Source organism: Hippoglossus hippoglossus, chromosome 10 (genome assembly GCF_009819705.1).
Source record: "Hippoglossus hippoglossus isolate fHipHip1 chromosome 10, fHipHip1.pri, whole genome shotgun sequence".
NCBI lineage: Eukaryota > Metazoa > Chordata > Actinopteri > Pleuronectiformes > Pleuronectidae > Hippoglossus > Hippoglossus hippoglossus.
The window spans coordinates 89833-116803 of NC_047160.1; the positions used below are offsets into that span (position 1 = coordinate 89833).

The window sequence follows — 26971 nt, forward strand, 5'->3', positions numbered from 1 at the left end:
GATTATGATGATGGTTAATGTGATTAAGATTTTGATTGAAGTTGTTAAATCTAATTGTTAAGGACATTTTCGGAGACACCGTGTCCTCTCCTTGAGACATAGTGCAGCTGTCTGTCGTGTTCGGGGAAGTGCGAGAGCATGGCCAAGGTCAGAGGCTTCACTCCCTAGACAACATAGGTATGAGAAAAGGGTCCTCACCCTGAATTAGAGGAAAGATTTGGCTCTATACAAATAGAACTTAATTGAATAATAATGGTTTGAATGTAATTTTGGATTTTAAATGTTTAAGTATGTTGATTTATATTGTGTGTTTCAATATACAAAGTAGTTATTTTTATTTATCGCTGGTCCTTAATATATATAATACTGATCATTGATGATCATCCTGGAGCTGAGAAGAAAATTTAAATATAATAATAATCCTGGTGTGATTACAATTTTCCTGATTATAATTTAAGTTATCAAATTGGATTGTTTGAACTCAAGAATTGTTCTATTACATTCAATACATATGTCCTATTTTACCTTATGATTGTTATGTTTCATGTATTCTTTGAATAACATCAAAATATTTGCTGAAGGACTAAATGGTTGCCGCAGAGTTTTACTCAAATTGGCCGAGAGATGTTTGCCTGCTACAGCCCCCTGGACATGTTAGTTTGGTGACTTGTTTGTGCGTAAGAGGGGGGGGTTCAAATTAATGCCTGATGTGAGGCCTTCATGCTGAATTTACACAACTTTTATCCAATGTATTGTACAGCTTTTGTCATTCCTCTGCCGAACACATGTCCCACTCTTTATTGTGATGTTTGTGTTGATCTCATGATCAAAATGGGGGGAACTGTTGAGGAATTTTTGACCATCCTCACACAACTTCTGTACTCCATTAGGAGAGTGGGGCCTGTTTTGTTCCACACATACTCCCTTCTCTCTCCAAGCAGTCTCCAAGGTTACGTTACAGATAAAAGCCCAACCAACAGTATTTGTAGTGTCTACGCTTGGGGACTTTCATATCTGAATCAGATGTGCCCAGACAGACAGGAACCAACTACAACTCTTTTCTAAATTACACCAGTGGCAAGACTTAATGACACAATGTGATTTAGGAATGCATATTTAGACTTAACTATCCGATAGGATGCGAACACCTACAGATAACAGAGAGTGACAGCCATACTAGCCATTCATGAATGTGCTGTTGAAGGGGTGATGCAAGTAGAGGAAGATCGCTTCACACTTGGGGTTGACAATTGCTCATTTTACTCTGTTAGCGTTGTTATATTGTTCCACCTTCTGGTCTCCTTGATGCATCAAGTCTACATTAAAATGTTCTGCATAAGACATCAGCTGCTGCCTGAGTTCTCCTTTCCCCAGCTTCCAGAAAACATCCACAACACTTTGTAGTAATATCAGCAAACTAAACAGCAGGCTTAGATTTCAAGAGAACAGCTGCTTCTGTGTTTGTGGACACTTTTTTTCTTCCTTTTGGGTTTTAAACCCGTTTTCTTTCACCAGAGAAGAGCTCATGAATATCAAGAAAATAACTCCAGCGGATGTATTTCCATCTTTATGTGTTCATCCTTGAAATTATTGGACATTCTGGTCAAAGGTGTGCTCACCTTTGGCAACACAGTGAAACACCGGAGGGAGAGACACGCTTGAGCACTTGTGCATCTCTGCAGACATCGTGCACCTTTCCCGGGGATATTTCTCTCCAACGTACGTTCACTAAGCAACAAACTGGATGAACTTCAGCTCCTGGTGACTAGAGAGACTTTTCTTCATCTTCCGTTTCACCGAGATGTGGCTGTGTGGATCAATACCGGACTCGGCGCTGCAGCTGGAAGGCTTCCAGCTGTTCAGAGCGGATCGTGACAAGGAACTCTCCGGCAAAAGGAAAGGTGGAGGAATCTGTTTCTATACAAACAGCAGCTGGTGCCACGAAGTGATAGTGATCCAGTGGCACTCTTCTCCTGTTCTGGAAACTTTCATAAACTGCAAACCCTTCTACTCTCCTCGTGAGTTCCCCTCATTCATTCTGGTCAGTTTTTACATTCCACCTCTGGCACACTTGCCAACCAGATACTGTGAGTCTACCCGGACTCCTTGGTTATAGTCTTCTGTGATTTTAACAGGGGAAATCTCAGCAAATACAGACAGTTTATTAAATGTCCGACCAGAGAGAAGAACACTCTGGATCACTGCTACATGACAGTCAGTGGAGCCTACCACGCCATCCCCCGCATTGCACTGGGACACTCTGACCCCGTCATTGTCCACTTGATTCCCGCATACAGGCAGAAATTGAAGCTCTCAAAAACGGTTGTGAGGACATGTAAGAAGTGGACCAGGGAGGCTGTGGAGGCCCTTCAAGCGTCTTTGGACTGCACTGACTGGGATGTCTTCATGTCTGCTACCAACTGTCTGGATGAATACACAGAGGCTGTGACTTCATACATCAGTTTTTGTGAGGATTGCTGTATACCATCACGTACCAGGGTGAGTTACAACAAAGACAAACCCTTCACAGCCATACTCAGACAGTTGAAGTTGGTGAAAGAAGGCTTTTAGGATAGGGGACAGGGACTGGTTTAAAGAGTCCAAGTGGTGAGAGAAGCTAAACGACAGTACTCAGAGAAACTCCAACACCAGTACTCAGCCAATGACTGCTTCTGTCTGGAAAGGGCTGAGACAGATTACCAACTACCAACCTTCAGCCCCCCACTCCATCAACGACGTACCTCTGGCCAACCAGCTGAATGAGTTCTGTCGTTTTGAAAGACGATGGGACAGACAGGACACCATCCTGCTGTCCCATCCTGACAGACACCTGTCTGTCCCATCGCATGTTTTGATAGCTCAACGCTCTCAAAACAGTGGAGATGTCCTCTCTTCAACCAGGTGACGAGGTGTCTCCAATGTCTGCAAGGGTGCCTTGCCAGGAGAATTGTCAACAATGGACGAATTAAGTTGTTTTGAATTTGAAGACAGGCAATTCTAAATCTTCGAGCACACCATCAGATCTTTCTTGGAATGGTTGGGATGTTCATGATAAATAAGCCCGAGCCACTTAAGTCTAGTCCACTGAGGCTGTGGGTTGACGTTAAGATGTATGCTCCTGTGTAGCCAGAGATTTTGCATGCTTGGCTTGCTTCAACATATACCTACTAGTACAGTGCTTGTGGGGAAAAAAGGTGTACATTCGCAATGATAGTTCTGAATTTGTAAGACTTATCCCAGATTCAGTTAGAGTAGGTCTAATTCAATGCCACCCAGTTCACGTAAATGGGGGTTCCAAATCTTGACTGCTCACTTATTCACAGGTTCTCAGACATAACAGGCCCTTAAAAAAAATTTACCTGCGGTGATATTTAGGTTTTTCTGCTTTGATCGCCTCCCCAGACCATAATAATATTACTCCAAGCTATGTCCACTTATATGTTCATGTTTCATTCTAGCTACCCCGCGTAACATTTTGGTCCAAAGAACACAAAAAAAGTTCACCTTTTTGATCTTCATAATATTTTCACGTGCACTAGTGCTACACACACACAAAATAAAATATTGTGTTTAAGAGAAAAATCATTTATATCATTACGGTGCAAAAATGGAGTTGTATGACCCGCTATATCAGTCATGTTTACCAAATCTGGAGTTTAGACTAAATATTTGAAGATTGATTAAAGATCCCAACTGGGCCCCAGGATGCTAGGAACATGCACCGAGGTCTGATCAACATGTGGTGGACCTGCCTTAGAAGAGTGTGTCTTTTGATTAAAAGCCCAAAACACCTGATGCCACTAGGGTACACAAATGAAGATATGTCCCTAACATCCGCTGGTAGTCACTAAAATCAATTGGCGGTAGACATTAATTAGTGCGGTAGAACGTACAAGGGATGTTCTCCATGTCCTAAAATGCGAAAGCGTTGTTTAAAAAGGCATAGAGTAATGATGTCTGATCCACAGTAATGATGTCTGTGAGCCACATGGCTTTCATAGTACTGCCATACAAGCCAGTAGCAGCATACCCTCAAGTTCGACCTCTATCATTGATTACAAGGCCAAAACACTTGATGACGCTAAGGTGCACAACTGAAGTTATAACAGTAACATTCGCTAGTGGCCAATAACACCTGCTAACATCTAATTGTAGTTGGTAACCTTAATTGTGCAGAAGACCTTCAAATTTATACAGGATTTTCAAAACCTTTCCTATATTCTACATTTGACATTTATTTTTACAGCAAGTCAATAGGCATGCAGAACAAACTTCATGCATCAGTCATACATGTTTGTCTTCCATCTTCCAAAGGCAGGTGATTCTAGGAATAAGACTTTTCAAGCCATTAATGCCACTGCATGGCTTATCAGATGCTTTAATTTGAGTACAAATATGAAAGAAATATCAAATACAGAACATCTGACAGTGCTACAATTAAGGGAACACTTAATCGTCAGAGTATACCATCACGTCAGTTAAACTTAACCCCTTATCATTCCCAACTGAGTCTTCTCTAGTTTTGCGTTCTGCTAGTGTCCTTGTCACTATTGGTAGCATGAGGTGGTACCTGCAGCCCAATCAGGTTGCACAGGTAGTCCGGGTCCTCCAGGAGGGTACATCCTTATGTGCGGCCACATGAAGGTTTGCTGTGTCTCCAAGCGTTCTCATGAACACAGAGGAGATACCGGTAGACTGGCTGTTACACAAGGAAAGCTGAACAGGGTTGTAGAAGGGCATCAACCCAGGAGCAGGGCCGGTATCTGCTTCTTTGTGAAAGTAGGAACAGGAGGAGCATTTCCAGAGCCCTACAAAATAACCCCCAGCATGCTACTGGCCAAACCATCAGAAACAGACTCCATGACGGTGGCATGAGGTCCCAACACCCTGTAGTGGAACCTGCGCTCACAGCTTGGCACCGTGCAGCTCGATTGGCATTCTCCAGAGAACACCAGAATTGGCAGGTCCGTCACTGGTGCCCGTTCTCTTCACAGATGAGAGCAGGTTCACACTAAGCACATGTAAAAGAAGTGAAAGAGTCTGGAGTGTGGGGAACATTATGCCTCATGTGGCCAGAGATCCCCCAGCACACATTCTGCCGACTAAGGAGACTGTTGGCCATTGTTAGACTGTAGTAGATATATCCTACTGAGTTTAAGAACACCTACTTTTTTCGATTTAGGTAGGCCAACTTAAGTGCCTTACCTTAAATGTTACACAGGTCAACAGTAAGTTAACAAGCTAAAAAATATGGCAGGTCAGAACATGTCAAATGATGTACATTTAATATAAAACAAGCATTGAAGGAATACGCCAACTTGCACCTTTTCTGCAGTACTGGTTAGAAAATTCTGGGTAAAAACTGTTTTTACAGCAACATAAGTAGTTTTAAGGTCAGTAACAACTGAATTTACAGCAACTCCTACAGTTCAGCATAGATGTCCACGATTCAATACAGGCAAGTATAGAGGAAAATAAACTATTAAGTTGCTATTCTACTTACCGATTAGGGATGCACAATATCGAAAATCTATCGTCATTGCGATAAGACTTATCGCAATGACGATAGATTTTCGATAAAGATGGCAAATACTGAGATAAATGGTGTTTCCTATGCTATGCATTCACGCTCTGCATGTCAATATACTTGGCCAATCAGATGGATCCCTGCTGCCCTAGATGATAAATAAGACATTCCGATCATAGACAGGTTTTTCCGTCAGTGAATCATTGTCGGAACAAGAGAATAAGAAGAGAATAGAGAGAAAACTGAGAATTTGAAACCAGAGATTTGACGAAGCGACGCGGCTCCTCCAACTCAACTCTACTGTGGAAACTTAGTGATCACGTTTGACCCAAGTTAAATTCATCATTATGAGCGGTTGATTATATAAAATAATTGTAAAGCTTATTAATGATCTCAGAACCTGAGGGAAAAGTAACAGCGCACAGAGAAACAAACAGACTCCGCTGCTGTGTGTTTCTCTCAACTACAGTTTTTGTTTGTCGCCACAATATCAACACTGTTCATAACATAATGATCAATACTTTTGGGTTAATCTTTATTCAGACACACACACCTTTGTAAACTTAATAAATTTCCACAGCCCAAACATGTATGAGAACACTCAAAATTAACACTGTAAGTGGACAGAATGGAGCTGTGCATGGCTCCCTAGTGTCTGCCCGATTCGGTGGCACTGCGGCCCAGCTGAGCGCCTTCTCCCAGCCATGGAGCTGTCTGTGATCTCTGCGTCCGTAGCCAGGGACTGTTTGTATATTTATCACAAGTCATATCGTCATCGCGATATTAAACGTTATCGCATGTTTTCCTAATATCATGCAGCCCTATTACCAATGTAGTGTTTTGTCTTCACACAATCCAGCCAGCTAACTACATAGTCAGCAAATTAAATCTAACAATTAAGGCTCCTCCTTCCCCTTTGATGCAATAACACAAGGGCATTTAAGAATGTAACAGGACGCCCAACAAAAGAAATCCTGGCTAGCGCTCAGCAGCCCATAGCCGATGTAAATAAAATAAAAAATTAAATCATTGTAATCGAGATGTTCTCTCCAATTTGTAAATTGAAAGTGTAAAACCTAGTTTATCAAAATTGGCGAAAAACAACCAGATAGGCTACTGCAGAAGGAATGCATGTCAAGTATAAGACAAACCCGCTTTTTAAAATTTAGATTCGCTTTTTAAAAAGGTGTAATAACCTGCATTTGATACGAATACATTTGTCCACATTTTTCTCAGTTCTGCAATTTACCAACATATTTATACGCAACTTAAATCATTTATGCAGATTTTTTATAGATATTGAATACATAAACTGAAATCATCTCCGATATCTGAATTGAATTTTATCAATTGCAAAAATGCAAATATGATTAAAAGTAGAGGTTAATATGAACTGACCCAGATTTATTTAGTCATTTATGCATTACTTCGATTTGACTGACTTAATCGGCTATCAGCTTTTTCCTGCTCCAAATACTATTTTCCCCATACCATTTTCGCTCTACATCCTCCCATTAGGAAACATCAGCCATTTTAATGGGATATCATATCTTTCCTATGCCGATGACACCCAAATAAACTTGTCCTTCAAGCCAGACTTCACCTAACAGAGTGCCTATCCGGCATTAAGGAATGGATGTCACTTAACTTTCTTCAGTTAAATTTGAATAAAACTTAAATAATCATCTTCAGTCCCGACCAGCTAGCAGGCAGACTCCTATAATTTCCTGGTCCCCTGGCAGCCAATATTAACACAGCTTAAAATCTAGGTGTCACATTTGATTCTCATCTGTACTTCAAAACACATTTTAATCAATTCACTAAATCCTGCTACTTTCATCTACGAAACATTTCTAAAATCAAATCGGTTCCATCTCTCCCTGACTTAGAAAGGCCAATACCTGCCTTTGTTTTCTCCCACCTTGATTATTGCAACGCCCTGTATACATGACTCAGCCAAACCATAGTAACTCGTTTGCAGCTTGTTCAAAACACTGCTGCTCATATTTTAACAAAAACAAAACGTAGGGCTCATGTCACGCCAATTCTTGCGTCCCATCACAAGTTACCAGTTAAATTCCGGATTGATTTTAAGATTCTTAGAACTTTTAAAGCTCAACATGGGCTGGCTCCCACATACATTTCGCAGCCCTCGACTCCCTAAAATCCCGGTCGTAACCTGAGATCGGCCAGCCTGTCCCTGTTGGCTATCCCTAGGTCAAGGCTGGCTACTCAAGGTGACAGGGCTTCCTTTGTCAGGGTCCAGAGGCTCTGGATTTCCCTGCCTGATTAGATTAGGCTCGCCTACTCACTACCGATCTTTAAATCACTGCTCAAAACTTATTATTACAGGAAAGCATTTCTAACATGGGACTTGTAATTATTTTCATTACAACAATCAGTCTTATAGAGTTCAAGTGCGATGTTCCTGATTTCTCAATTCCTGTGAATCAATAGCTTTGTCTGCATTTGTGAAAGAGCAACCAATTACTTCCCATTATGTTTCCTTTTCATTACTACAATGAATATATAACACACCCAGTCTTCAATATTAGGGACCATTTTATGTTGTCAAATTATCAATCACATGTCAGTTTCAGCATGTATGAGGTGCAACCTTTGAAGGTCAACAGTACAAACACAGACAGAAACTTGTAATTCTAGAAAACTTTGTTTGTACAAAAAAAAACTGTCTAATCAAGCAGGTCTGCATTGACATTTTGATGTGATGAGATTGTAGATATTATAAAACCTTAAACAATAAAACCTGTGGTGGAAATATACATCAAACATACACGATATCATGCCTATAATAAGACATTGATAATTCTCAGCAATGTTGCTATCACTCAAGTAATGAGTAATAAGACTTGATAATTTTTACAAAAACATGCCATGTAACCAATAACAAGGTTTTTCTGAAACAGCAGTAATGGTGAGTCAGCCATGGCTGATAGAATAGATTAACATTAACATGAAGAGATCATCATTTATGAAGATAAACTTGTATGTTATCTTGGTACTAGGTCTGTGGATTGTTCATGGTTCGCCTGATATTCCAACGGCTCTATATAGACCATCAAAAATCCACACTACTATGTATAGGATGCAGAGAGGTCTTACCTTATTACAATGACGACCAATGCCCATGAGAAAGTTGTCTGGTTTGATGTCCCTATGGATGAAGTTCTTTGTGTGTACATACTCAATTCTGCTGATCATCTGAAGATGGAGAAAAGATCATAGTTAAATAATTCAAAAAGATATTCACTGTTCTCCCAATTAACCCTTAGGGCACCTTTGGGACATGCATGTCATTTTCTGTTTATATATTTTGATAATTTCTGCTTTGTTAATGCATATGGCATGTATATTTTTTGGGAATTTTGAAATTTCCACCTCTTTTCCTATGATATGTCTTGTTTTCACTATGTAATGAAAATACCACCTTTATACACATACACACACACATACACATACATATATTCATATACACATACATACATACACATATACACATATACATACATATACATACATACACACATACATACACATACATATACATACACATACATATACACACATACACATACATACACACATACATATACATACACACATACATATACATACATACATATACATACATATATATACGTATATATACACATATACACGTATATATACACACATATACATATATACACACATACACATGTATACATATATACACACATGTATATATACATATACATACATATATACACACACACACACACACACACACACACACACACACACACACACACACACACACACACACACACACACACACACACACACACACACACACATATATATATATATATATACACATACATATACATATATACACATACATATATACACATATATATACATATATACATACATATACATACACATATATACATACATATACATACACATACATATATATACATACATATATATAGTGGTCGCCAACAAGACGATCGCGACTTCACTCTTCACTGTCGATCACTAACTCTCTGGACTCACTGGCTGAGGTTGCGCCACAGATCAGCTGTGTTTCTGTTGTTAACACGCTACTACATGCTACTGGCAGCGGAGCTGCTGGTTTCTCTACTGCATTTCCCACAAAATAAGTGGGATTATGTACTAAACTAAACACCAGGACTCTAGGTTATGAAGACCTTCATCTGCTGGTCTGTCGATTACAACCAAAGCCCTGTTAGAGCAAATTAATGGATTCAGAAAGTAAAACACTGGAGGGCTTTTACTTTGAAACGGGTTCGAGAAGTTTTGGAAATGCATACGTTTTTAACAGACAGATAAACATTGTGTTTCACAGCAGAAAAAAAACCTGAGAAATTGATCATTCACCTGAGTTTTAATGTTTATCTGATGAATGTATATCACAAACATAAATGGCTGCAACACTTTCTGTATGCGTTTCAAAATAAAAGCACTCCAGCGTTTCTGTTGACCGAATCCATTCTTTTGTAAAAATTTATAAAAAATAAAAAAGATATTGTAAAATATTTGCAGAAGCGGAAGATGCACGGCTTCATACTGTATAGGTGTGTAACGTGCGGGTCTATGTGTCCAGTTATGACAGTATCCAGAGGTAAAAAATTTGATAAATAATATCGTGCAATGTCATAATGTCTTGCTCTGTCTCTTTCCAACACACATCACCGATCCAACCACTCACACACAAACACGCATGTACACATTTTGTGTGTGTGCGCTCCCAGACTCCTCAGGCTGGGAGCGAGGTGGAGTCTATACACATAAAGGCCCTCGGGCCCCACCCCCAGTCACTGACACGCAATGATCAGTGCCGCTGCTTCATTATCAGAAGCAGCAGTTGGTTTGTAACGTGCTGGAGTTTCCCCATGTCCTCCCTCCACAATCCTGCAGACCCCTGCACTCACTTTAACTAATAAACATCGACAAGTTATAAGGACCTGATCAGTACATTAAGTTCATCAAATGGAGAGTTTGAGGCTGCATTTAAACTAAGGATGTCACAATATAAAACTCTGGTGCCACAATTATCGTTAAAAATATCACGGCTTCACGATTATCGATACTTTAGAAGGAAAGACACAACAAGCAATTTATAGCTAATAAACTGAAATATTTATTATCTATATCCAGTTCGTTTTTATAGTGTAACGTTTGCCTATTTAAAAGTAATCTATGTAAGCGTTTTTATTTAGTTGCCTTATTGTGGAAGGTTGGTCAGTGAATTTGTGTTTCCTGTCAACATCAGCAGTGTATCTGTTTGGTACGTTTAATGTGAAGGGTCAAAATTAAAAAGGGCATATTGTTCAAGAACACTCTTCATATCTTTATTTTAGTATTACCTCCCAGTATAGGTGAGTGTGAAGGCCAGCGTTGTTGGAAATAAGGCGAATACGTCTGTTCCCTCTTCTGAACTAACATTTTAGTGGCTCACACACACACAATCAAGCGCAACGCACACAACAATCCGGATTCATGATCCAACACCATCGATTAATAACTAAATTAGGGCAGTCAAACGATTACAATTTTTTCTCAGATTAATCACCATTTCTAAATGCCAGAAAAATCCCCATTTACTATGTATATTGCTGTGGGAATCAGAAAGATAAATTACAGAAGGCGGATATATACATTTAACATTTTTTTTTTTTTTTTTATTGATGACAAGTCCAAATGCTAGTTATTAAGATTGAAAAATAAACTCAAACTAATACATAATAATTAAATTATGGAGTGGCGGTTTCTTTGCTATAACTTTTTTAATCAAACTCAAAGAACCTTTATCCTAATCAATTGGGGCATCTTAGCCTTTGCTCTTTTTTTAAGCAAATATAGGATGGTTGTATAAAACTTCTCTTTTTTAAAATCAAACAAACCTTTACACAATTAAATGTGAATGTGAAATCTGAGCCCATCTGTAGAAGCAGTGTTGTGCCAGTTCACACTTAAAAAGAATGACTTCCAAGTTCAGTTCATGCAGATGAAAATGAACTAGTTCACAGTTCATTTTTTTTATTGTGATGATTAAGGTGACAAACGTACGGTCATGTGTTTGGTTATGAATCGATGGTGTCGGATCATGTCTGCGGGTCGCTCCTCTCACTTTATCACTGAGTCCTGACTGTGAGCGTCACGTCTCGTGTTGGACTGAGAACAAAATGTTGACGAGTCATTTTCATGATGTTTAAATGCAGCCTCATAAACTCTGGAGCGAATCAAACAAACACTAAGTTACTTCATGTACTGATCAGGTCCTGAAAACTATTGATGTGTTTTAGTTCAAGTGAGAGCAGAGTGGAGGAGGACACAGAAACTGAAGCTCGGCACAAACCAACTGCAGCTTCTGCTCTGATCATGATGCAGCGGCGCTGATCACTGAGCAGCTGTGACCAGAGAAACTCTATTTCACTGTTCTTCTATAAAGTCACTGACCGGCTGCTTAACGTGAACGAGCTCTAAACTCACTGCGTGTGTCGCTCTGAGCGAGTGAGTGGGGCAAGTATGGGTACATGGAGCGGGTCAGTCTGCGTATGCGTTTAAAAAAAAGAACGCATTAATTCCACAAATTAATCATCCCGCTTTAATGCATTAATTTTGACAGCCCTAAACGATCACAACTTTGGCGTCTAAATCATAACCATCCCATCCTGTTTACCGAGCACATACCCTGTGCAAGATATTTAATATTTATTTTATTAATTTTTTTGGTTGCGTGTGCGGTTTATTTTATTCATGTTTTATATATTGAGGAAATTATATTAAAATGTCAGACTGAATATTCTTTAGAATTGAAAGTTCATTGCTCTTTGAAAGGGTGTAATTGCAGGATTATGCTCCAATATTATATTTTTTTCAGTGATATGAAATTGTTTCAAAATGACAATATTTATCGCAATAATTTCTGGGACAATATATCATCTAACATTTTTTATCATGACAGGCCTACCTTAATATTTGTAATAATGCACCAACTTAGGTTTCCTTTCTCAGGTTACAGCTTTCGTTCTGAGAATTTCTTTAATAGCCAAGCACAACTGGTATTGTACACTGAAATAGCCCTAACTGTATCGATATTGAATTCAATCAAAACCTTGTAATCAGAATCAAATCGAAGTGGGAAAGCAGTGGCGATACCCAGCTCTCATCAGCATGTGCTTAAAGTAAAAAAAAAAAAAAAGGAATAGCCAATTTCAGAATAATATATGTCAGGATTCTTTTTTGCTGGTGACCCTAAAATGTTCAGTAAGAGCACCAGTGTTGCTATTGGAAAAGTTAGTCTGGAACCCTGCAAGAGGTATTATTTAAAAAACTAATTTCAAAGAGTTAAAATACTATACTGATGTTAATAAAATGAAGTTATTAAAAAAGGGGGAAAAAAATTATATATTAAGTTTTATAGCAGTTTAAGAGAGTGGACATGCTTGTCTACAAAGGTGCTGAAAGGATGTTGTTTTAACACAGCCCTAAGGGTTAAAATATTAAAAGTAATTCCATTAACGCAACTTGTAAAGAAACAGCTTATCCTGTCTGGGGATGTACAAGGGATTAATGGATGCTTTCACACTGCCATTTAAAATAATACAATTTGATTTACAAACACTGGTGATTTAAATTAATATTTTAATGCAGGATGAAATTAACACAATTGTTTTAATATTTGTCTGTAAACACTGCAGATAGCCAAGATAATAAAGCACCCTCACAACAACGACAGTCAACTCTCCCTTACTGCCAACATTACTGCAACAACCCGTTCCTGTAGATACATGCTGCACAATAGGAGAATACGTCCCCTTCTCACTCAGAAGGCGGCGCAGGTTATGGGCCAGGCTCTGGTCATCTCACGCCTAGACTATTGCATCTCCCTCCTGGCAGGTCTACCTGCTAGTGCAATCCGACCTCTGCAGATCATCCAGAATGCAGCAGCTCGACTGGTCTTTAACCTACCTAAATTCACTCACTACTCCGCTCCCTTCAGTGGTTACCAGTGGCTGCCCGCATCCGTTTCAAAACACTAGTACTTGCGTACCGTGCTGCTAACGGATCGGGCCCAGCCGACATCCAGGACATGGTCAAACCTTACACCCCCGCCCGTCCACTCCGCATCTGCCAATCGGCTTGGCAGATGTGACTAAATCACTGTGAGCTAAATCACTCAACCAAATCACGACTCTTTGCTGTCCTGGCTCCTAAATGGTTGAACAAGCTCACCAATGACATCAGTACAGCAGAAAGTCAAAACATCTTCCGCCGCAGACTAAAGACACATCTCTTCCAACTATACCTTGGATACAATTTTTTAAATACACTGTATTTAGTAGCACTTACAGATAGCACTTTGTAGTTTGGCTTTCTTGAAGAAAATTGTACTTGCTTGATTCTTGTTGTTCTGGGTTTGTACCCTCATGGTTCAATGCACTTATTGTAAGTAGCTTTTGATAACAGCATCAGCTAAATGAAATGTAATGTAATGGCCAACATAGGATTATTATTGTTACTAAGTCAAACTTGCGCTTTACTGCTTTGCCGAACACCAGACTTGGTTGTCTGGACTATGGGAGGGATGTGAGAGTACCCAAATGAAACCAAGTGCAGGCAAACAGGTAAAATGCTTCTTGCTGGGGGGCAGCATCAACCTATAACCTTTACTTAAAATATTTAACTATGACCCTCCGTGTTTCCAATAAATTATGTACTTCTTTCACATAAGTTATCTTTTACTCTTTAGTCTGTGTACCCATCAAACAGAAGCTGTTGTGCAGGAGAGTGACCTTCATGCACGTGCACCCCCACTACTTCAGAAGTGGGGTGGCTGTGGGGTAGAGTGGTCGTCCTCCAACCAGAAGGTTGGCGGTTTAATCCTCCGTCTTCCCCATCTGCATGCCAAAGTGTCCTTGGGCAAGCTACTAAACCCCTCAAATGGCACCTCATAGATGTTGAATGCACTAATTGTAAGTTGCTTTTGATAAAAGCTTCTACCAAATGACATGTAATTACATAATGGTGGATTGTGTGTATGCTTTAGGTACCTGGTCAGCCAGCATAAGGACAGTCTTCATGGTGAAGCGGCGAGAGCAGAAGTTGAACAGATCCTCCAGACTGGGTCCAAGCAGATCCATGACTAGGACATTGTAGTCCTTCTCTTGCCCATACCACCTGGTAAAACAATAGAAATTTGTGAACAAGCTCCTCAGGTTGAGCTCAGATCCCACACTGTTTGTCTTTCTTATGAAAAGGTCTGAGGAAATGTGAGTTAACAAAAAAGGTATTGTTTAATCAATACATGGATTTTGAGAGGTAACAATATAAGTGTATCCCCAGGATAATTTTAGCAGCGGGGGCAGGATGGGCATATATACATACACACATATACACACACAGCCTTTTATACTCATTTTGTATGCCATACCTGCCTATATTTATACGACAGTCTAATATGCATGTATTATGTATACATCTTTTTCAATATCCCCTGACACTAATGAATAAATAGTGTTGACCCTCATGCAATCATCCTGTGCTGCACTTTATTTGAGTACATTTCTCTACAAACAATATTTACGTAGTTTAAGGTTTATATTATGTACATATTTTCTGTATTTTTATTCAATCGCCTTTTTTATTCTTTTGTCTACCTCAGTCTTACTATCTGCTGCTGTAACAAGTGTATTTTCCCAACCTGAGATCATTTAAGTATTATCTTAATATTTAGATATGTGATTATACATTTTTTCAAAAAAATACAGACCTATATACATATATAAATATATTAGATGGCAAGTTTATATGTACATCTCTAATTGGGATGTCTCGATAACAAATTTAGTACTCAACACAGATACTATTAATATTTGCATGATTCTCGATAACCAATTCAATACCATGGAAAAAAACAAAAGCAAAACAATATATCACATTCCTTTATCAAGATATCTGAACAGAAATATATGAACAGCGAGGATGTTCATGGGGATGGCACAGCTTCTCTAAACCTTGAGGACTCTTTTCATGGTAAGGATGTTCTCCACTCTACGCAGTGCCACTGAACCTTGAGTAACATTACAAATAAGAAACGGAGCCCATTACAACAGTCTGCAGTCAATTAAATGACACCATGACAAAAAAATATGTTATGTAATATTAGGGACATTAGCGACTTTTGTTCATGTTTGATACTCTGAAAGAAGACAAAAAAAAAGGGTGTTTTGCACTTTAAAAATTTTCTTTAAATAAAAATAAAATAGATGTCCGCTAGTCAGCTCTAAACTTATTGCAGCCAAAAGATTTTCATAGTATGGATTTTTATGAAAATGTCAAATGCATTATTTGGTATAGTACAAAAATGAACCTCTATGCTGTAGAATATCCCCAAGTACTGTATTTCAAGCAAGTACAGTGCCTTGCATAAGTATTCACCCCCCTTCGACTTTTCTACATTTTGTCATGGTATAACCACGGATTCAAATTTATTTCATTGTGATTTTATGTAATGGACCAACACAAAATAGTCAATCATTTGGAAGTGGGGGGGAAATATTACATGGATTTCAAAATGATTTACAAATAAAAATCTGAAAAGTGTTTTAGGGCATATGTATTCACCCCCTTTACTATGAAACCCGTAACAAAGATCTGGTGCGACCAATTGCCTTCACAAGTCACATAATTAGTAAATAGGGTCCACCTTTCTGCAAGACATCCCAGTATAAATACACCTGTTCTGTGAAGGCCTCAGAGTTTGTTAGATATCATTACTGAACAAACAGCATCATGAAGACCAAGGAGCTCACCAAACAGGTCAGGGATAAAGTTGTGGAGAAGTATGAAGCAGGGTTAGGTTATAAAACAATATCCCAAGCTTTGAACATCTCACGGAGCACCATAAAATCCATCATCAGAAAATGGAAAGAATATGGCACAACCGCAAACCTACCAAGACAAGGCCGTCCACCCAAACTGACAAGCCGGACAAGGAGAAAATTAATCAGAGGAGCAACCAAGAGGCCCATGTTAACTCTGGAGGAGCTGCAAAGATCCACAGCTGAGGTGGGAGAATCTGTCCACAGGACTATTAGTCGTGTACTCCAAAAATCTGGCCTTTATGGAAGAGTGGCAAGAAGAAAGCCGTTGTTGAAAGTGAACCATAACAAATCCCGTTTGGAGTTTGCCCCAAGCCATGTGGGAGACAGAGCAAACATGTGGAAGAAGGTGCTCTGGTCAGATGAGACCAAAATTGAACTTTTTGGCCTCAATGCAAAACGCTACATGTGGCGGAAACTGAACACTGCCCATCACCCTGAGCACACCATCCCAACAGTGAAACATGGTGGTGGTAGCATAATGCTGTGGGGATGCTTCTCTTCAGCAGGTACAGGGAAACTGGTCAGAACTGAGGGAAAGATGGATGGAGCCAAATACAGGGCAATCCTTAAAGAAATTCTGATGCAGTCTGCAAAAGACTTGACTGGGGCAGAGGTTCATCTTCCAGCAGGACAATGACCATAAACATACAGCCAGAGCTACAATGGAATGGTTTAGATCTAAGCATGTTAATGTCTTAAAATGGCCCAGTCAAAGCCCAGACCTAAATCCAATTGAGAATCTATGGCAAGACTTGAAAACTGCCTTTCACAGACATCTAATTTGACTGAGCCTAGAGACAAACATTTCCATCTCTAGATGTGCAAAGCTGGTAGAGACATCATACCCCAAAAGACTTGCAGCTGTAATTGCAGCGAAAGGGGGTTCTACCAAGTATTGACTCGGGGGGGTGAATACTTATGCATCCAACAGATGTCAACATTTTTGTTCTCATTATTGTTTGTGTCACAATAAAACATATTTTGCACCTTCAAATTAATATGCATGTTGTGTTGATCAAATGGGAAAAAGTCACTGTACCAGGGGTCTCATTTATAAACGTTGCACACTACTCGGTTTAATCGTGGCAGATCTCATTGTTTTGTCATTAAAAATAAATGGTTGTAACTCAGATACAGAGTTGGCAAAAGTACATTCTTCACTCAAGAAGTACAGGCCCTGAAATGTACTATATAAATGTAATGTATTAAACAGAAAAGTACCCCTCTGAACACAGGGTTAAAAGACATGCTGAAAGTAATCAAGCCCCGTTACGAAGTTCCCGTTGGTCCGCATTTCAGCCAGCAAGTCACACCAGCCCTTTATAAACCTGTCCCTAGTGAGGGTGTTCTCCACAGAGACAAACCCTATCAAACCCTCTATGCAAACTATGTTTTATAAAAATATATATTTAATAATGACAATAATGCAATACAGTAGTAGTGCAGTTTAAATAGTTAATTTTCTACATGCTGCACCTTAATGGATATTTATATATTTTACCATTTTTATTTATTTGAGTGTTTATTTAGTAATTTTACTTTAAAAAATATTATAGACTGAGTCCTTGTTTGTCTGACTGTTCGTATTTATGAAAAGGCAGCCACATGCAGTAATATAGAAAATTGTGGATGTGATGCATTGAAATGCATCGCAGTGAATCGAATCGTGAGGCTAGTGAAGATGCACAACTCTATTACCCCAATCGTCCAATGTGCAGTGATCAATTCTGACACCTTCAAAGAAATGCTACTGACTAGGACTGGGTATCGCCACTGATTTCCCAAATCGATTCAGATTCAAAGGGTCTTGGTTAGAATCACTATCGATTCAGTAAGGGATATTTCATTGTACAATACGTATTTTTGCTTGGATATGAAAGAACTTTTCAGAGAACTAAAGCTGCAAACTGCAAAGAAAACTCTAAAAATATTAAGGTCTGCCTGGCTGTCATACCAAATTGTTTTATGATACATTGTTCCAGACATTGTGATAAATTGACCTAATTTTGTAACCATTACATACCACTGATGTAATGATAATAGCATATTAATAACCCTTTCAATGCGCAATGAACTTTGAATATTCAGTCTGATATTTGAATTAAAAATATTTCAATAAATAAATAAAATTAAAACAAACTATACACAACCACAACAATAAATAATTTCTGACTGTTACCAAAATATGTTACCAGCTTAGTAAACATGGGATGATTAGGATTGTATTAGGTTAGTATTGCAGCGTTTCCTCTAGGAGTGTGTGTATGCATTAGGGATGACCGAGTACACCATTATCTTTATTTATTCAACCAACTAAATTATCCGTATCCTTACTCGGACTTAACCCAGAAGTGGGCAGGACTTAAAAACCTGAAGATGATATTTTAAGCCCGTCATGGATATGGGTTGATCAGAAGTGGCTAATTATTGTTTATTGGAAAACTATTTACAGAACAGCCTTAAAACTGCGCTTCAGATCAATGTTTTTGATCACAAGAGTAAGAACTATTCTATTAGAAACTATTAGAAATCTATTAGAAACTAAACTTCAGCGAATCAATAAACACATGCAGTATTAATAAGTATTAAGTAAACTGCAGGCATTCATACTCAATATTTTTTTTTCTCTTTAAAAATTACATTTAAAAACAGTGTTTGTGTGTGACTGATCAAAGGGTTTTATTTTTAATTTTTTTTACTACCAGTCGTAGTTTTTTGGGGGAGCTGCTGTATTTTTTTATTTCTACACAAAGTAAAACACAATGTTAATTATGTGGTGTGGGTGTGTGTGTGTGAGTGACAGAGAGGAGCTCTCACTCACTCGACTGGTGGAGAGGAGCACTCGCTCCATGTGCGTCTAGCTGGCCTTTGCGCACAGCGGCTCGGCCAGTGGAGCCCCCACACTCCGCCTGGCTCTCACTCGGCGAGGAGCGCTCGCTCCATGTGCGTCTGGCCGGCCTTTGCGCACCACAGCTCATTGAGATGTCAAAATGTTTAATTTAAATTCTTTTGAAGGAGAAATTTTCCTCCTCCACCTAAAGTTGTTTGAAGTTTTCTGATGTACTTCACTAAAACACAAAATTAATACTCAGAACTGAGTCAGAACAGTTTTTGTTGCGTCAACAATGTAATATTAATTCAACCATATTTGCTTACTATATTTTGCAATTTTACCCTCAGGTGTGCACAAACTAAAGGCTACGAACTTCTTTTTAAGAAACGTGAAATTATTATCGGTATCGGCCATGCAAAGCATGTAATTATCGGTCAACGTATCAGCCGGAAAAATCCATATCGTGCATCCCTATTGAGAAACTCATCGGACTCGGTCCTAGCACCGACCTGAGCTCGAGGGCACAGCCCAGACAGACGCAGCTCCTGAAGGAGCTGATTAAAGTATGTGTGCTCTTCCTGATGGGCTTGTAGAGCCAGATACAAAAGGCGCTGGCTTGATTCACTCCAGAATTTCCCACACACTGTTTTTTCCATTTCTATTACTTTGTGAGCGTTATCTTATCAATGAGATCCTATTTTTATATGATACATTCGTACGGTTTTTTCTAGAAATTTAAAAAAACCTCCATTCAAAAGGGTCAAATAGAGTAGACTGAGGGATGCTTTCTTTGGACTTGTTGCTTCTCCTGGAGCCGTCTTTGATGTGGATGACTACTTCATCTAGACGACAACCACCGAGTTTTATAAATTGCAGCCTGCTTATTGCCACATCCATGACAGCAGCATTGTTAACAGTGACAGTCACTATTTCTTTCAGTATGCCAAACTGTATGTCACCTTTTTCTTAACCCACCAATAGGCCTGTCGCGATAATTTTTTCATATATATGTAATTGTGTTAATACTCCTTTTTTGGTTGTGTGTGGTTCATTTTGTTTAGGTGTTATTTATTTAGGATAATATTGTATTTTGTCATGCTAATTCCAATGCCTGAATATTCTTATAAATTTAAAGTTCATTTCTCTTTGATACCGTGTTGTTGCTTTTATATGCTATTATCATTGTATCAGTGGTATTACATGGTTTCAAAATGTTGGCCATGTCATTTGTCGCAATCGTTTCTGGGACAATAAATCGTCCAACAAAATTTGTCATCTTGACAGGCCTACCAACCACAGTCCAGTTTGTGCTGCAAATACATCGCCATAGCCACTTCAGGGTCACGGCTGACACATTGACCCGGTATCCTTGCACCGTTCTGCATTACCCTGCCACATGTTCTCCCTCCTCACTCTCCCGCTGACCTGCACTCACTTTTCCACAATAAACATTAGGGCTACTAAAAAAATCCTAGAGGAGACATTGATGTCTAGACCGTTTCAGTTTTGAGTACTTTCTGTCTCATTCAAGAATGTCACTTTTACTTCTGTACCAAAATTCTAAAAACAACAAGGTACTCTTCAGGTACTGAAAAATGCAGGCCTGCCACTGCAAAAAATATTGTTGCTGCTGCTTCAGAGTCAGGACCGACACACATTACATGTCCAGTATCCTTGTACCATTCCGTATTACCCTGCCACATGTCTTCACTCCCCTGCTGACTTGTGCTCACTTTACGCTTTAACAATCAACACTGATCAGAAGTTATTAGGACGCGTCCAGTACTTGGATTCTACTTTGTTTCGCTCTGGAGTTTGAGACGTAATTAAGGCCCAATCCCATTTCACCCCTTGTTTTAGAGGGTTACCTTGCCCCTTGAAACGGAGTCACAAGGGGTAGTGGTAGTAATCCTCCACTACGAATTGGGACAGCCCTAAAAGTAGCTGTTACATCATCAGTAGTGGTCGTGAAAACCTGACACGACATCAGTAGTCATCGATGTAAACAGACGAGACAAAAGGTTTTGCTGGGGATGTCATTGTAATAATATTGTTGAGATCTTAAATAAACCAATGCTATTGTTTGCAGTTACTAAAGTGACAAACCTATAATATCCAAACAACATCTATGCTAATGCAGTTGAATCAATGACATTTGAAATTGAAACACTTGGATGCTCTGCATTATTTTACATATGAATCAAAAGCTCACAGCAGGGTGCTAGCAGTGGTTTGTATAAAACCCTACCAGGATGCCTCGTATTAGAGGAGCAGTTAAGTTCAATAACATCGCTGCTATATGCGGGTTCAATCAAGTGCATTGTATATCTTCAAAGAGGGTGTATGCGATATGAAATAAGGGATTATCATGGAAAAAATGGATTGCCATCATGCTAATACTAGTATGCTAACGATCTTTTTTTTAAGGTTGTTATAGAAAAAATGACCATAATACATTGAAACGATAAACTGATTACAATCATGATCGTAATTTTAAACTCGTATTAATGGACAAATTGCTACATTTGTGAGTCTCTCTCCCAGTTTGATGTTGATTCGCAAGGCATTCTGCGTAACCCTTGGTGTAAAGGGAGGGTCTGAAAAAAACAATCTTTATTTCAAGGTCTATAAAGTCCTAACATTTGACCCTACCCCTCCGTCCCAACAGGTATTGGGACAGCCTACCCCTACACGTGAACGTACAAAACGAAGGGGAAGGGCTAAGGGATGAAATGGGATTGGGCCTAAGTCCAACATTTTGCACACACGCAGTTCACCTGCCACACACCACACAAGACGTAACGTGAGTCAAACAGCTACGACATCAGGGTTAATGTGACCAGAACGACCCGGATTCATGATCCAACATAATTTATTATTTACTAAAGTAATGTAATCCTCCTAGAGCAGGGGTCAGCAACCTATACTATCAAAAGCCATTTCATTATCATAACATTTTGAAATAAATTCACGGTTCCAAAAATTAACTAGTTTACGTTCCTTTGTTATTGGGACTTACAGTACGGTCATGTGCTTGGTTATGAATTGATGGTGTTGGATCATATCTGCGTGTCGCTCTGCTCATTTTGACACTGAGTCCTGACTATGTGTCACGTCTCGTGTTGTACTGAGCAGAAAATGTTGACTAGTCATTTTTCATGATGTTTAAATGCAGTCTCAAACTCTGGAGCGAATCAAACAAACACTAAGTTACTTAATGTACTGATCAGGTCCGGATATCTAGTGATGAGTGTATATTAGTTAAAGTGAGTGCAGTTAGAGTGGAGGAGGAAACAGAAACTCCAGCTCGGTACAAACCAACTGAAGCTTCTGCTCTGATCACTGAGCAGCTGTGACCAGAGAAACTCTGTTTTCACTGTTCTTCAACAAAGTCACTTACCAGCTGCTTCACATGAACAAGCTCTGATCTCACTGCGTGTGTCGCTCTGAGCGAGTGAGTGGGGGTGGAGCCCCGGGCCTCTGTTTGTGTGCTGTCTGGGAGCACACACACATTTTCTGTCACTCCTGGTATTTCACATGATGGCCTGATACGATGACGTTTTCAAAAAATGGACGTCATTTCATCATATGAAAACTGATACGTTCAGTTCATCATTCGCGAAAAATATAATTGTTCATGCACAACACTGTACAGGGAGCCACTGCTGAGGGGCTGAAGAGCCGCGGGTTGCAGACCCCTGTCCTAGAAGAACCACTGATGATGTTTGCATTCTAAATACATATTTTATGTTTTAATGGTCTGTCACTACTACTGAATTAACCTACTGCTTACAGCCTTGCACTAGAGTATATAAAAGGTGTGTGTGTGTTGGTACATTGTGTGGGCAGCCACTGCTGTTTTTTTAAGTCATTGAGCTATACTTAATTTTCATTATTTTCCTACATGCCACTGTTCTTGTAATGTTTGTTTTTTTTATTTATTGCTTGAAGGCTACATGGCCAATGTTTTTTGTATTTTCAAATATTTTGAATACAGGAGTGCATGTTTTAAGTACATGGGATTTATTGTTTTGTTTTCTACCATGGTATAGAATTATCGAGAATGTGGAATTTCATAACATCGGTATCGACAACTACAATTTCGGTATGGTGACATCCTTACAAGAGTAAAAAACAGAAACTATGACAGGCTTGACTGTATGAAAGGAAGTCAGGTTAAACTAAGAATATAGGAGGGGCAGCAGGACCAACAGGTTGGACAGGCTGTAACAAGGCGTTGTTAAAAAAGGCACCAGAACAAAGACGCAATTAACAGTCCCCGGCTTGTGTAACAGTTGTAACTGCTTCCTGCAAATCAGAACCATCTCCAAAATCAAACCCATATTTTCACACCCAGATGTTGGGAAAAAGTAATCCACACACTTCTTACTCTAGACTACTGTTACTCCTTCCTCTCTGGCATAAGCCATAACTCACTCTCCCACCTCCAATAGATCAGAATGCAGAAGCTAGGCTTCTTACTGGTTTTTAAATCACATCACCCCCATCCTTGCTTCCCTCTATTGGCTCTGATCATTTTAGAATTGATTTTAAGATTTTACCGCATACTTTTTAAAGCATACCTGGCCCCAATATACATCACAGAAAAGTTATGTGCCTGTTCATAGCCTTAGATCCTCAGGTGGAGCCTGCTGGCTGTTCCAAAGTTAAGGCTGACGACTAAAGGTGCTTGGACCCTCAGCTTTGGAATTCCGCTGCGGAGATCACATGATCATGTTTAGAGCACCCTGACAACGTTGTCAACTCATATCACCACTAACTCTCTTTACATCAGTGTCTCCCAATGCTTTTTTACAAGAAGATATTCATTGTCTTTTTGTTTTTCATTTTTATGCCTGTCGTGTGTTAGTCAATCCCCACTCACTCTGACTTTATGCTAGGGGGACAGGCAGAGAAAGTCCACAGAAACTGTGGAGGCTCTCACTCTGCCACTGCAAGGCAGTGTGCAGACTTGTAAACTTATCAATATAACAATTTTACAGTAATGTGCTCTTTAATAGATGGGGGGGGAGAGAAACACCTGAAAACCAAAAAATGTCCAGAAGTGCTTAACTTTCACTGAAATTACATTAAAGATATAAAGTACAGATGTCCTCAACAACTAGTCATATTAATCTGTCAGGTAATCAATCACAAATAAACCCTGATGATGCAGAAAAAATCCAAGACAAACCTGCTCTATTGTTAGAATTTCAACATACATATCTTCCTCAGTGACGACAGAATATTGATTTTCTGTTTGACTGGTACAACATAAACTAGACAGAAAAAAACCTTAAGGAATAGTATAACACTTCCCTATAGCTTTGTTTTAATTTGTAAGTGTCAAGACATAAAAACAAAGTAACTTAAGATCTTGATGCATCCGTCTCTATTACACAACACATTGGTATACCAAACTTCAGTTAAAACCATACACTAAATACTCAATATGATTTCCTTCTCTGCTACATGAACTTGCATTTATTACATACGGCTTCTCATTATTGATGGAACTATTGTATTCCATTTTGGGTATAGCATGCTGAGAACCATACCATATGTGTTTACAGTACTAACATACACTACCTTCTGCAGTTATGCGATTGACAAACAAATAAAACTGGCTTCAAAAGTGACGCAACTACTATTCAGTATAAGTACAATTTTCCTGATTTATGGTAATAACAAAAGGTAGGACAGCATGCTGTCAATATTAGTACATTCTGTAGTTGTTGTAGAGTGACTGTCTGCAATGTTTCCACATACATTGATTGGCTTACGCAACACAACAAACATTGCTCGAATCATTAGAGGCCTCAAGAGAGTAAAGTAAAGCCATACAGGGCTGATATCACCGGATGAAAACGCCTTTGTACCGAGGGCATGAATTGTTTTGTTTTTCTTCACGTCTGTGCTCCGCCGCCATTTTCTAACAGGGTTCAGGAAGACATGTTGGGAACTAACGCAACAAAAGAGGAGCGGCCATTTCCAGCCAAGTAGTTGCTTTTCCTCTGCCCTACCAACTGATATTCACAATACATGTGCAGAAAATAATGTCAACATAATGTCAACATAAAGCGACTATAAATGCCAAGTCAAACCACGATAATATTTTAAAGTGTGCGTGGAAAAGACATCGTTACTAGAATCAACAGAGTAATTTCAGGGCCGACTCGCAGGCCCTATACCTTGTTTTCACTTTTACAATGGTTGTTTTTTCCAAAGCTAACAACATCACGGTATTTTAGACTAATAATTACATAGAATACCATGTCATGGTCGATAAGGAAAGCAAGACGTGAAAAGGTTGTCATTACCTGATGTGTGGGATCCCGACACCACCTTGTAGAATCTTGTACAGTTTGCTTTCGTATAACAACTGTGGGTGTCTCGCTTTCTGTGACTCCAGTTTAACAGCTACCTCCTAAAAACGGCATAAAAACAACATACATCTGTATTTAGCTTTTTAGGACTCTGTGGTCAAGGTAGCAATCACAGCAAAGACAAATATCAGTCAAACAAATTTAACAGCTACTTCGCTAGACATGCTAACATACAAGGCGATGTTGCAATGTGTCTTCGATATTTTAGATTCAGCCACTGCTGTTCCTGTCGGGAAAACTGCCAGAAACATCGCTATGAGAACAGTGACAAATGTAGATGTCGATGCAGTAGGTTACCTCTCCATTTGTGATGTTGATGGCCAGATATATGTCGCCGAAAGATCCCGATCCAATTTTTCTAACAAGCTTGTATTTTCCACCGACTATGAACTCGGCTTTAGAGCCACCGCTGCTCGCCATAATTTCCACCAAATGACGATTTCGACCCGATTCACTTCAGGAAATTCTGTTTGGTGGTCTGGTCCGATTGTCAGCAGCACATAGAGTCCTAAATGTCCACTTGGTGTTATGGGCAATTACGGACTTACCTCACTAACGATAATAACAAACGCAAGCAACTATATATTATATATATATATATATATATATATATATGTGTATATATATATCCACTGATGTTTCCCTTTATTCTGTTACAAATTATCTGCGTTAAAACACAACCCCCCCCCCAGGAACCACAGAATACAATGGGAGTATAAAAGTATAAACACCCACAATAAACTCTGACAAAGGCTACGGCCTCCAACAACCTCCCAGCTACCTCGATGTAGCAGTCGATTCGACTCTAACGCTGGCTAACGTTAGCATCAAGCTAACGCTGTCGCAAGGACCACCGCAAAAAGAAAGACTCTCGACCTCCTCCGCGCTGAGGATCAAATCTGCCTTTTCGATGACGTTAACGTAATCTCTTCGATCTCTTTAGTCCCCCCTGTTGTTATTGACAAACTTCAAGGGTCACAACCGTCTGTTCAAAGTACAACTCGCTCACTCCGCCATCTTATCTTCTCTACCTTTCTCTCAGCTGTTTCCGTTGGAGGTGATTAGGTATTCCAAGACCCCTTCAGGTTTCTGTCGGAGGAAAATACCAATTCGGACGCACGAACGCCATATCAAATACAGTGACATGAAAATAAAAGGTCTTCTCAATGATGCCCGTAATTTACCAATATAACAACTGACAAGCAGCCTGCATCCACTTTTTAATATTTTGTCTAGTACATTAGGCCTATTCTTGCATTTTTCTGCCAAAAATGTATCGTAAATAAACTGAAGTGTCATGTATGGT

General features: G+C 39.3%; 1 protein-coding gene across 9 annotated transcripts in view; it reads right to left on the bottom strand.

The window, feature by feature from the left end:
- Positions 1–26727, bottom strand: part of csnk1a1 (casein kinase 1, alpha 1) — a 55833-nt gene extending 29106 nt beyond the window's left edge. For 4 of the 9 annotated variants that reach the window (XM_034599070.1, XM_034599069.1, XM_034599068.1 and 1 more), the window contains exons 1-4: positions 25963–26725; positions 25600–25706; positions 14614–14740; positions 8651–8749 (exon numbers count right to left, since the gene is read on the bottom strand). In XM_034599070.1, the coding sequence (XP_034454961.1) occupies positions 8651–8749; positions 14614–14740; positions 25600–25706; positions 25963–26085 (456 nt within the window). In that variant the 5' untranslated portion in view covers positions 26086–26725. Of the gene's footprint in view, positions 1–8650; positions 8750–14613; positions 14741–25599; positions 25707–25962 lie in introns of all 9 variants that reach the window. The other 5 variants (XM_034599064.1, XM_034599062.1, XM_034599065.1 and 2 more) reach the window with 2 other exon arrangements.
- Between the last annotated feature and the right edge of the window lie 244 nt (positions 26728–26971).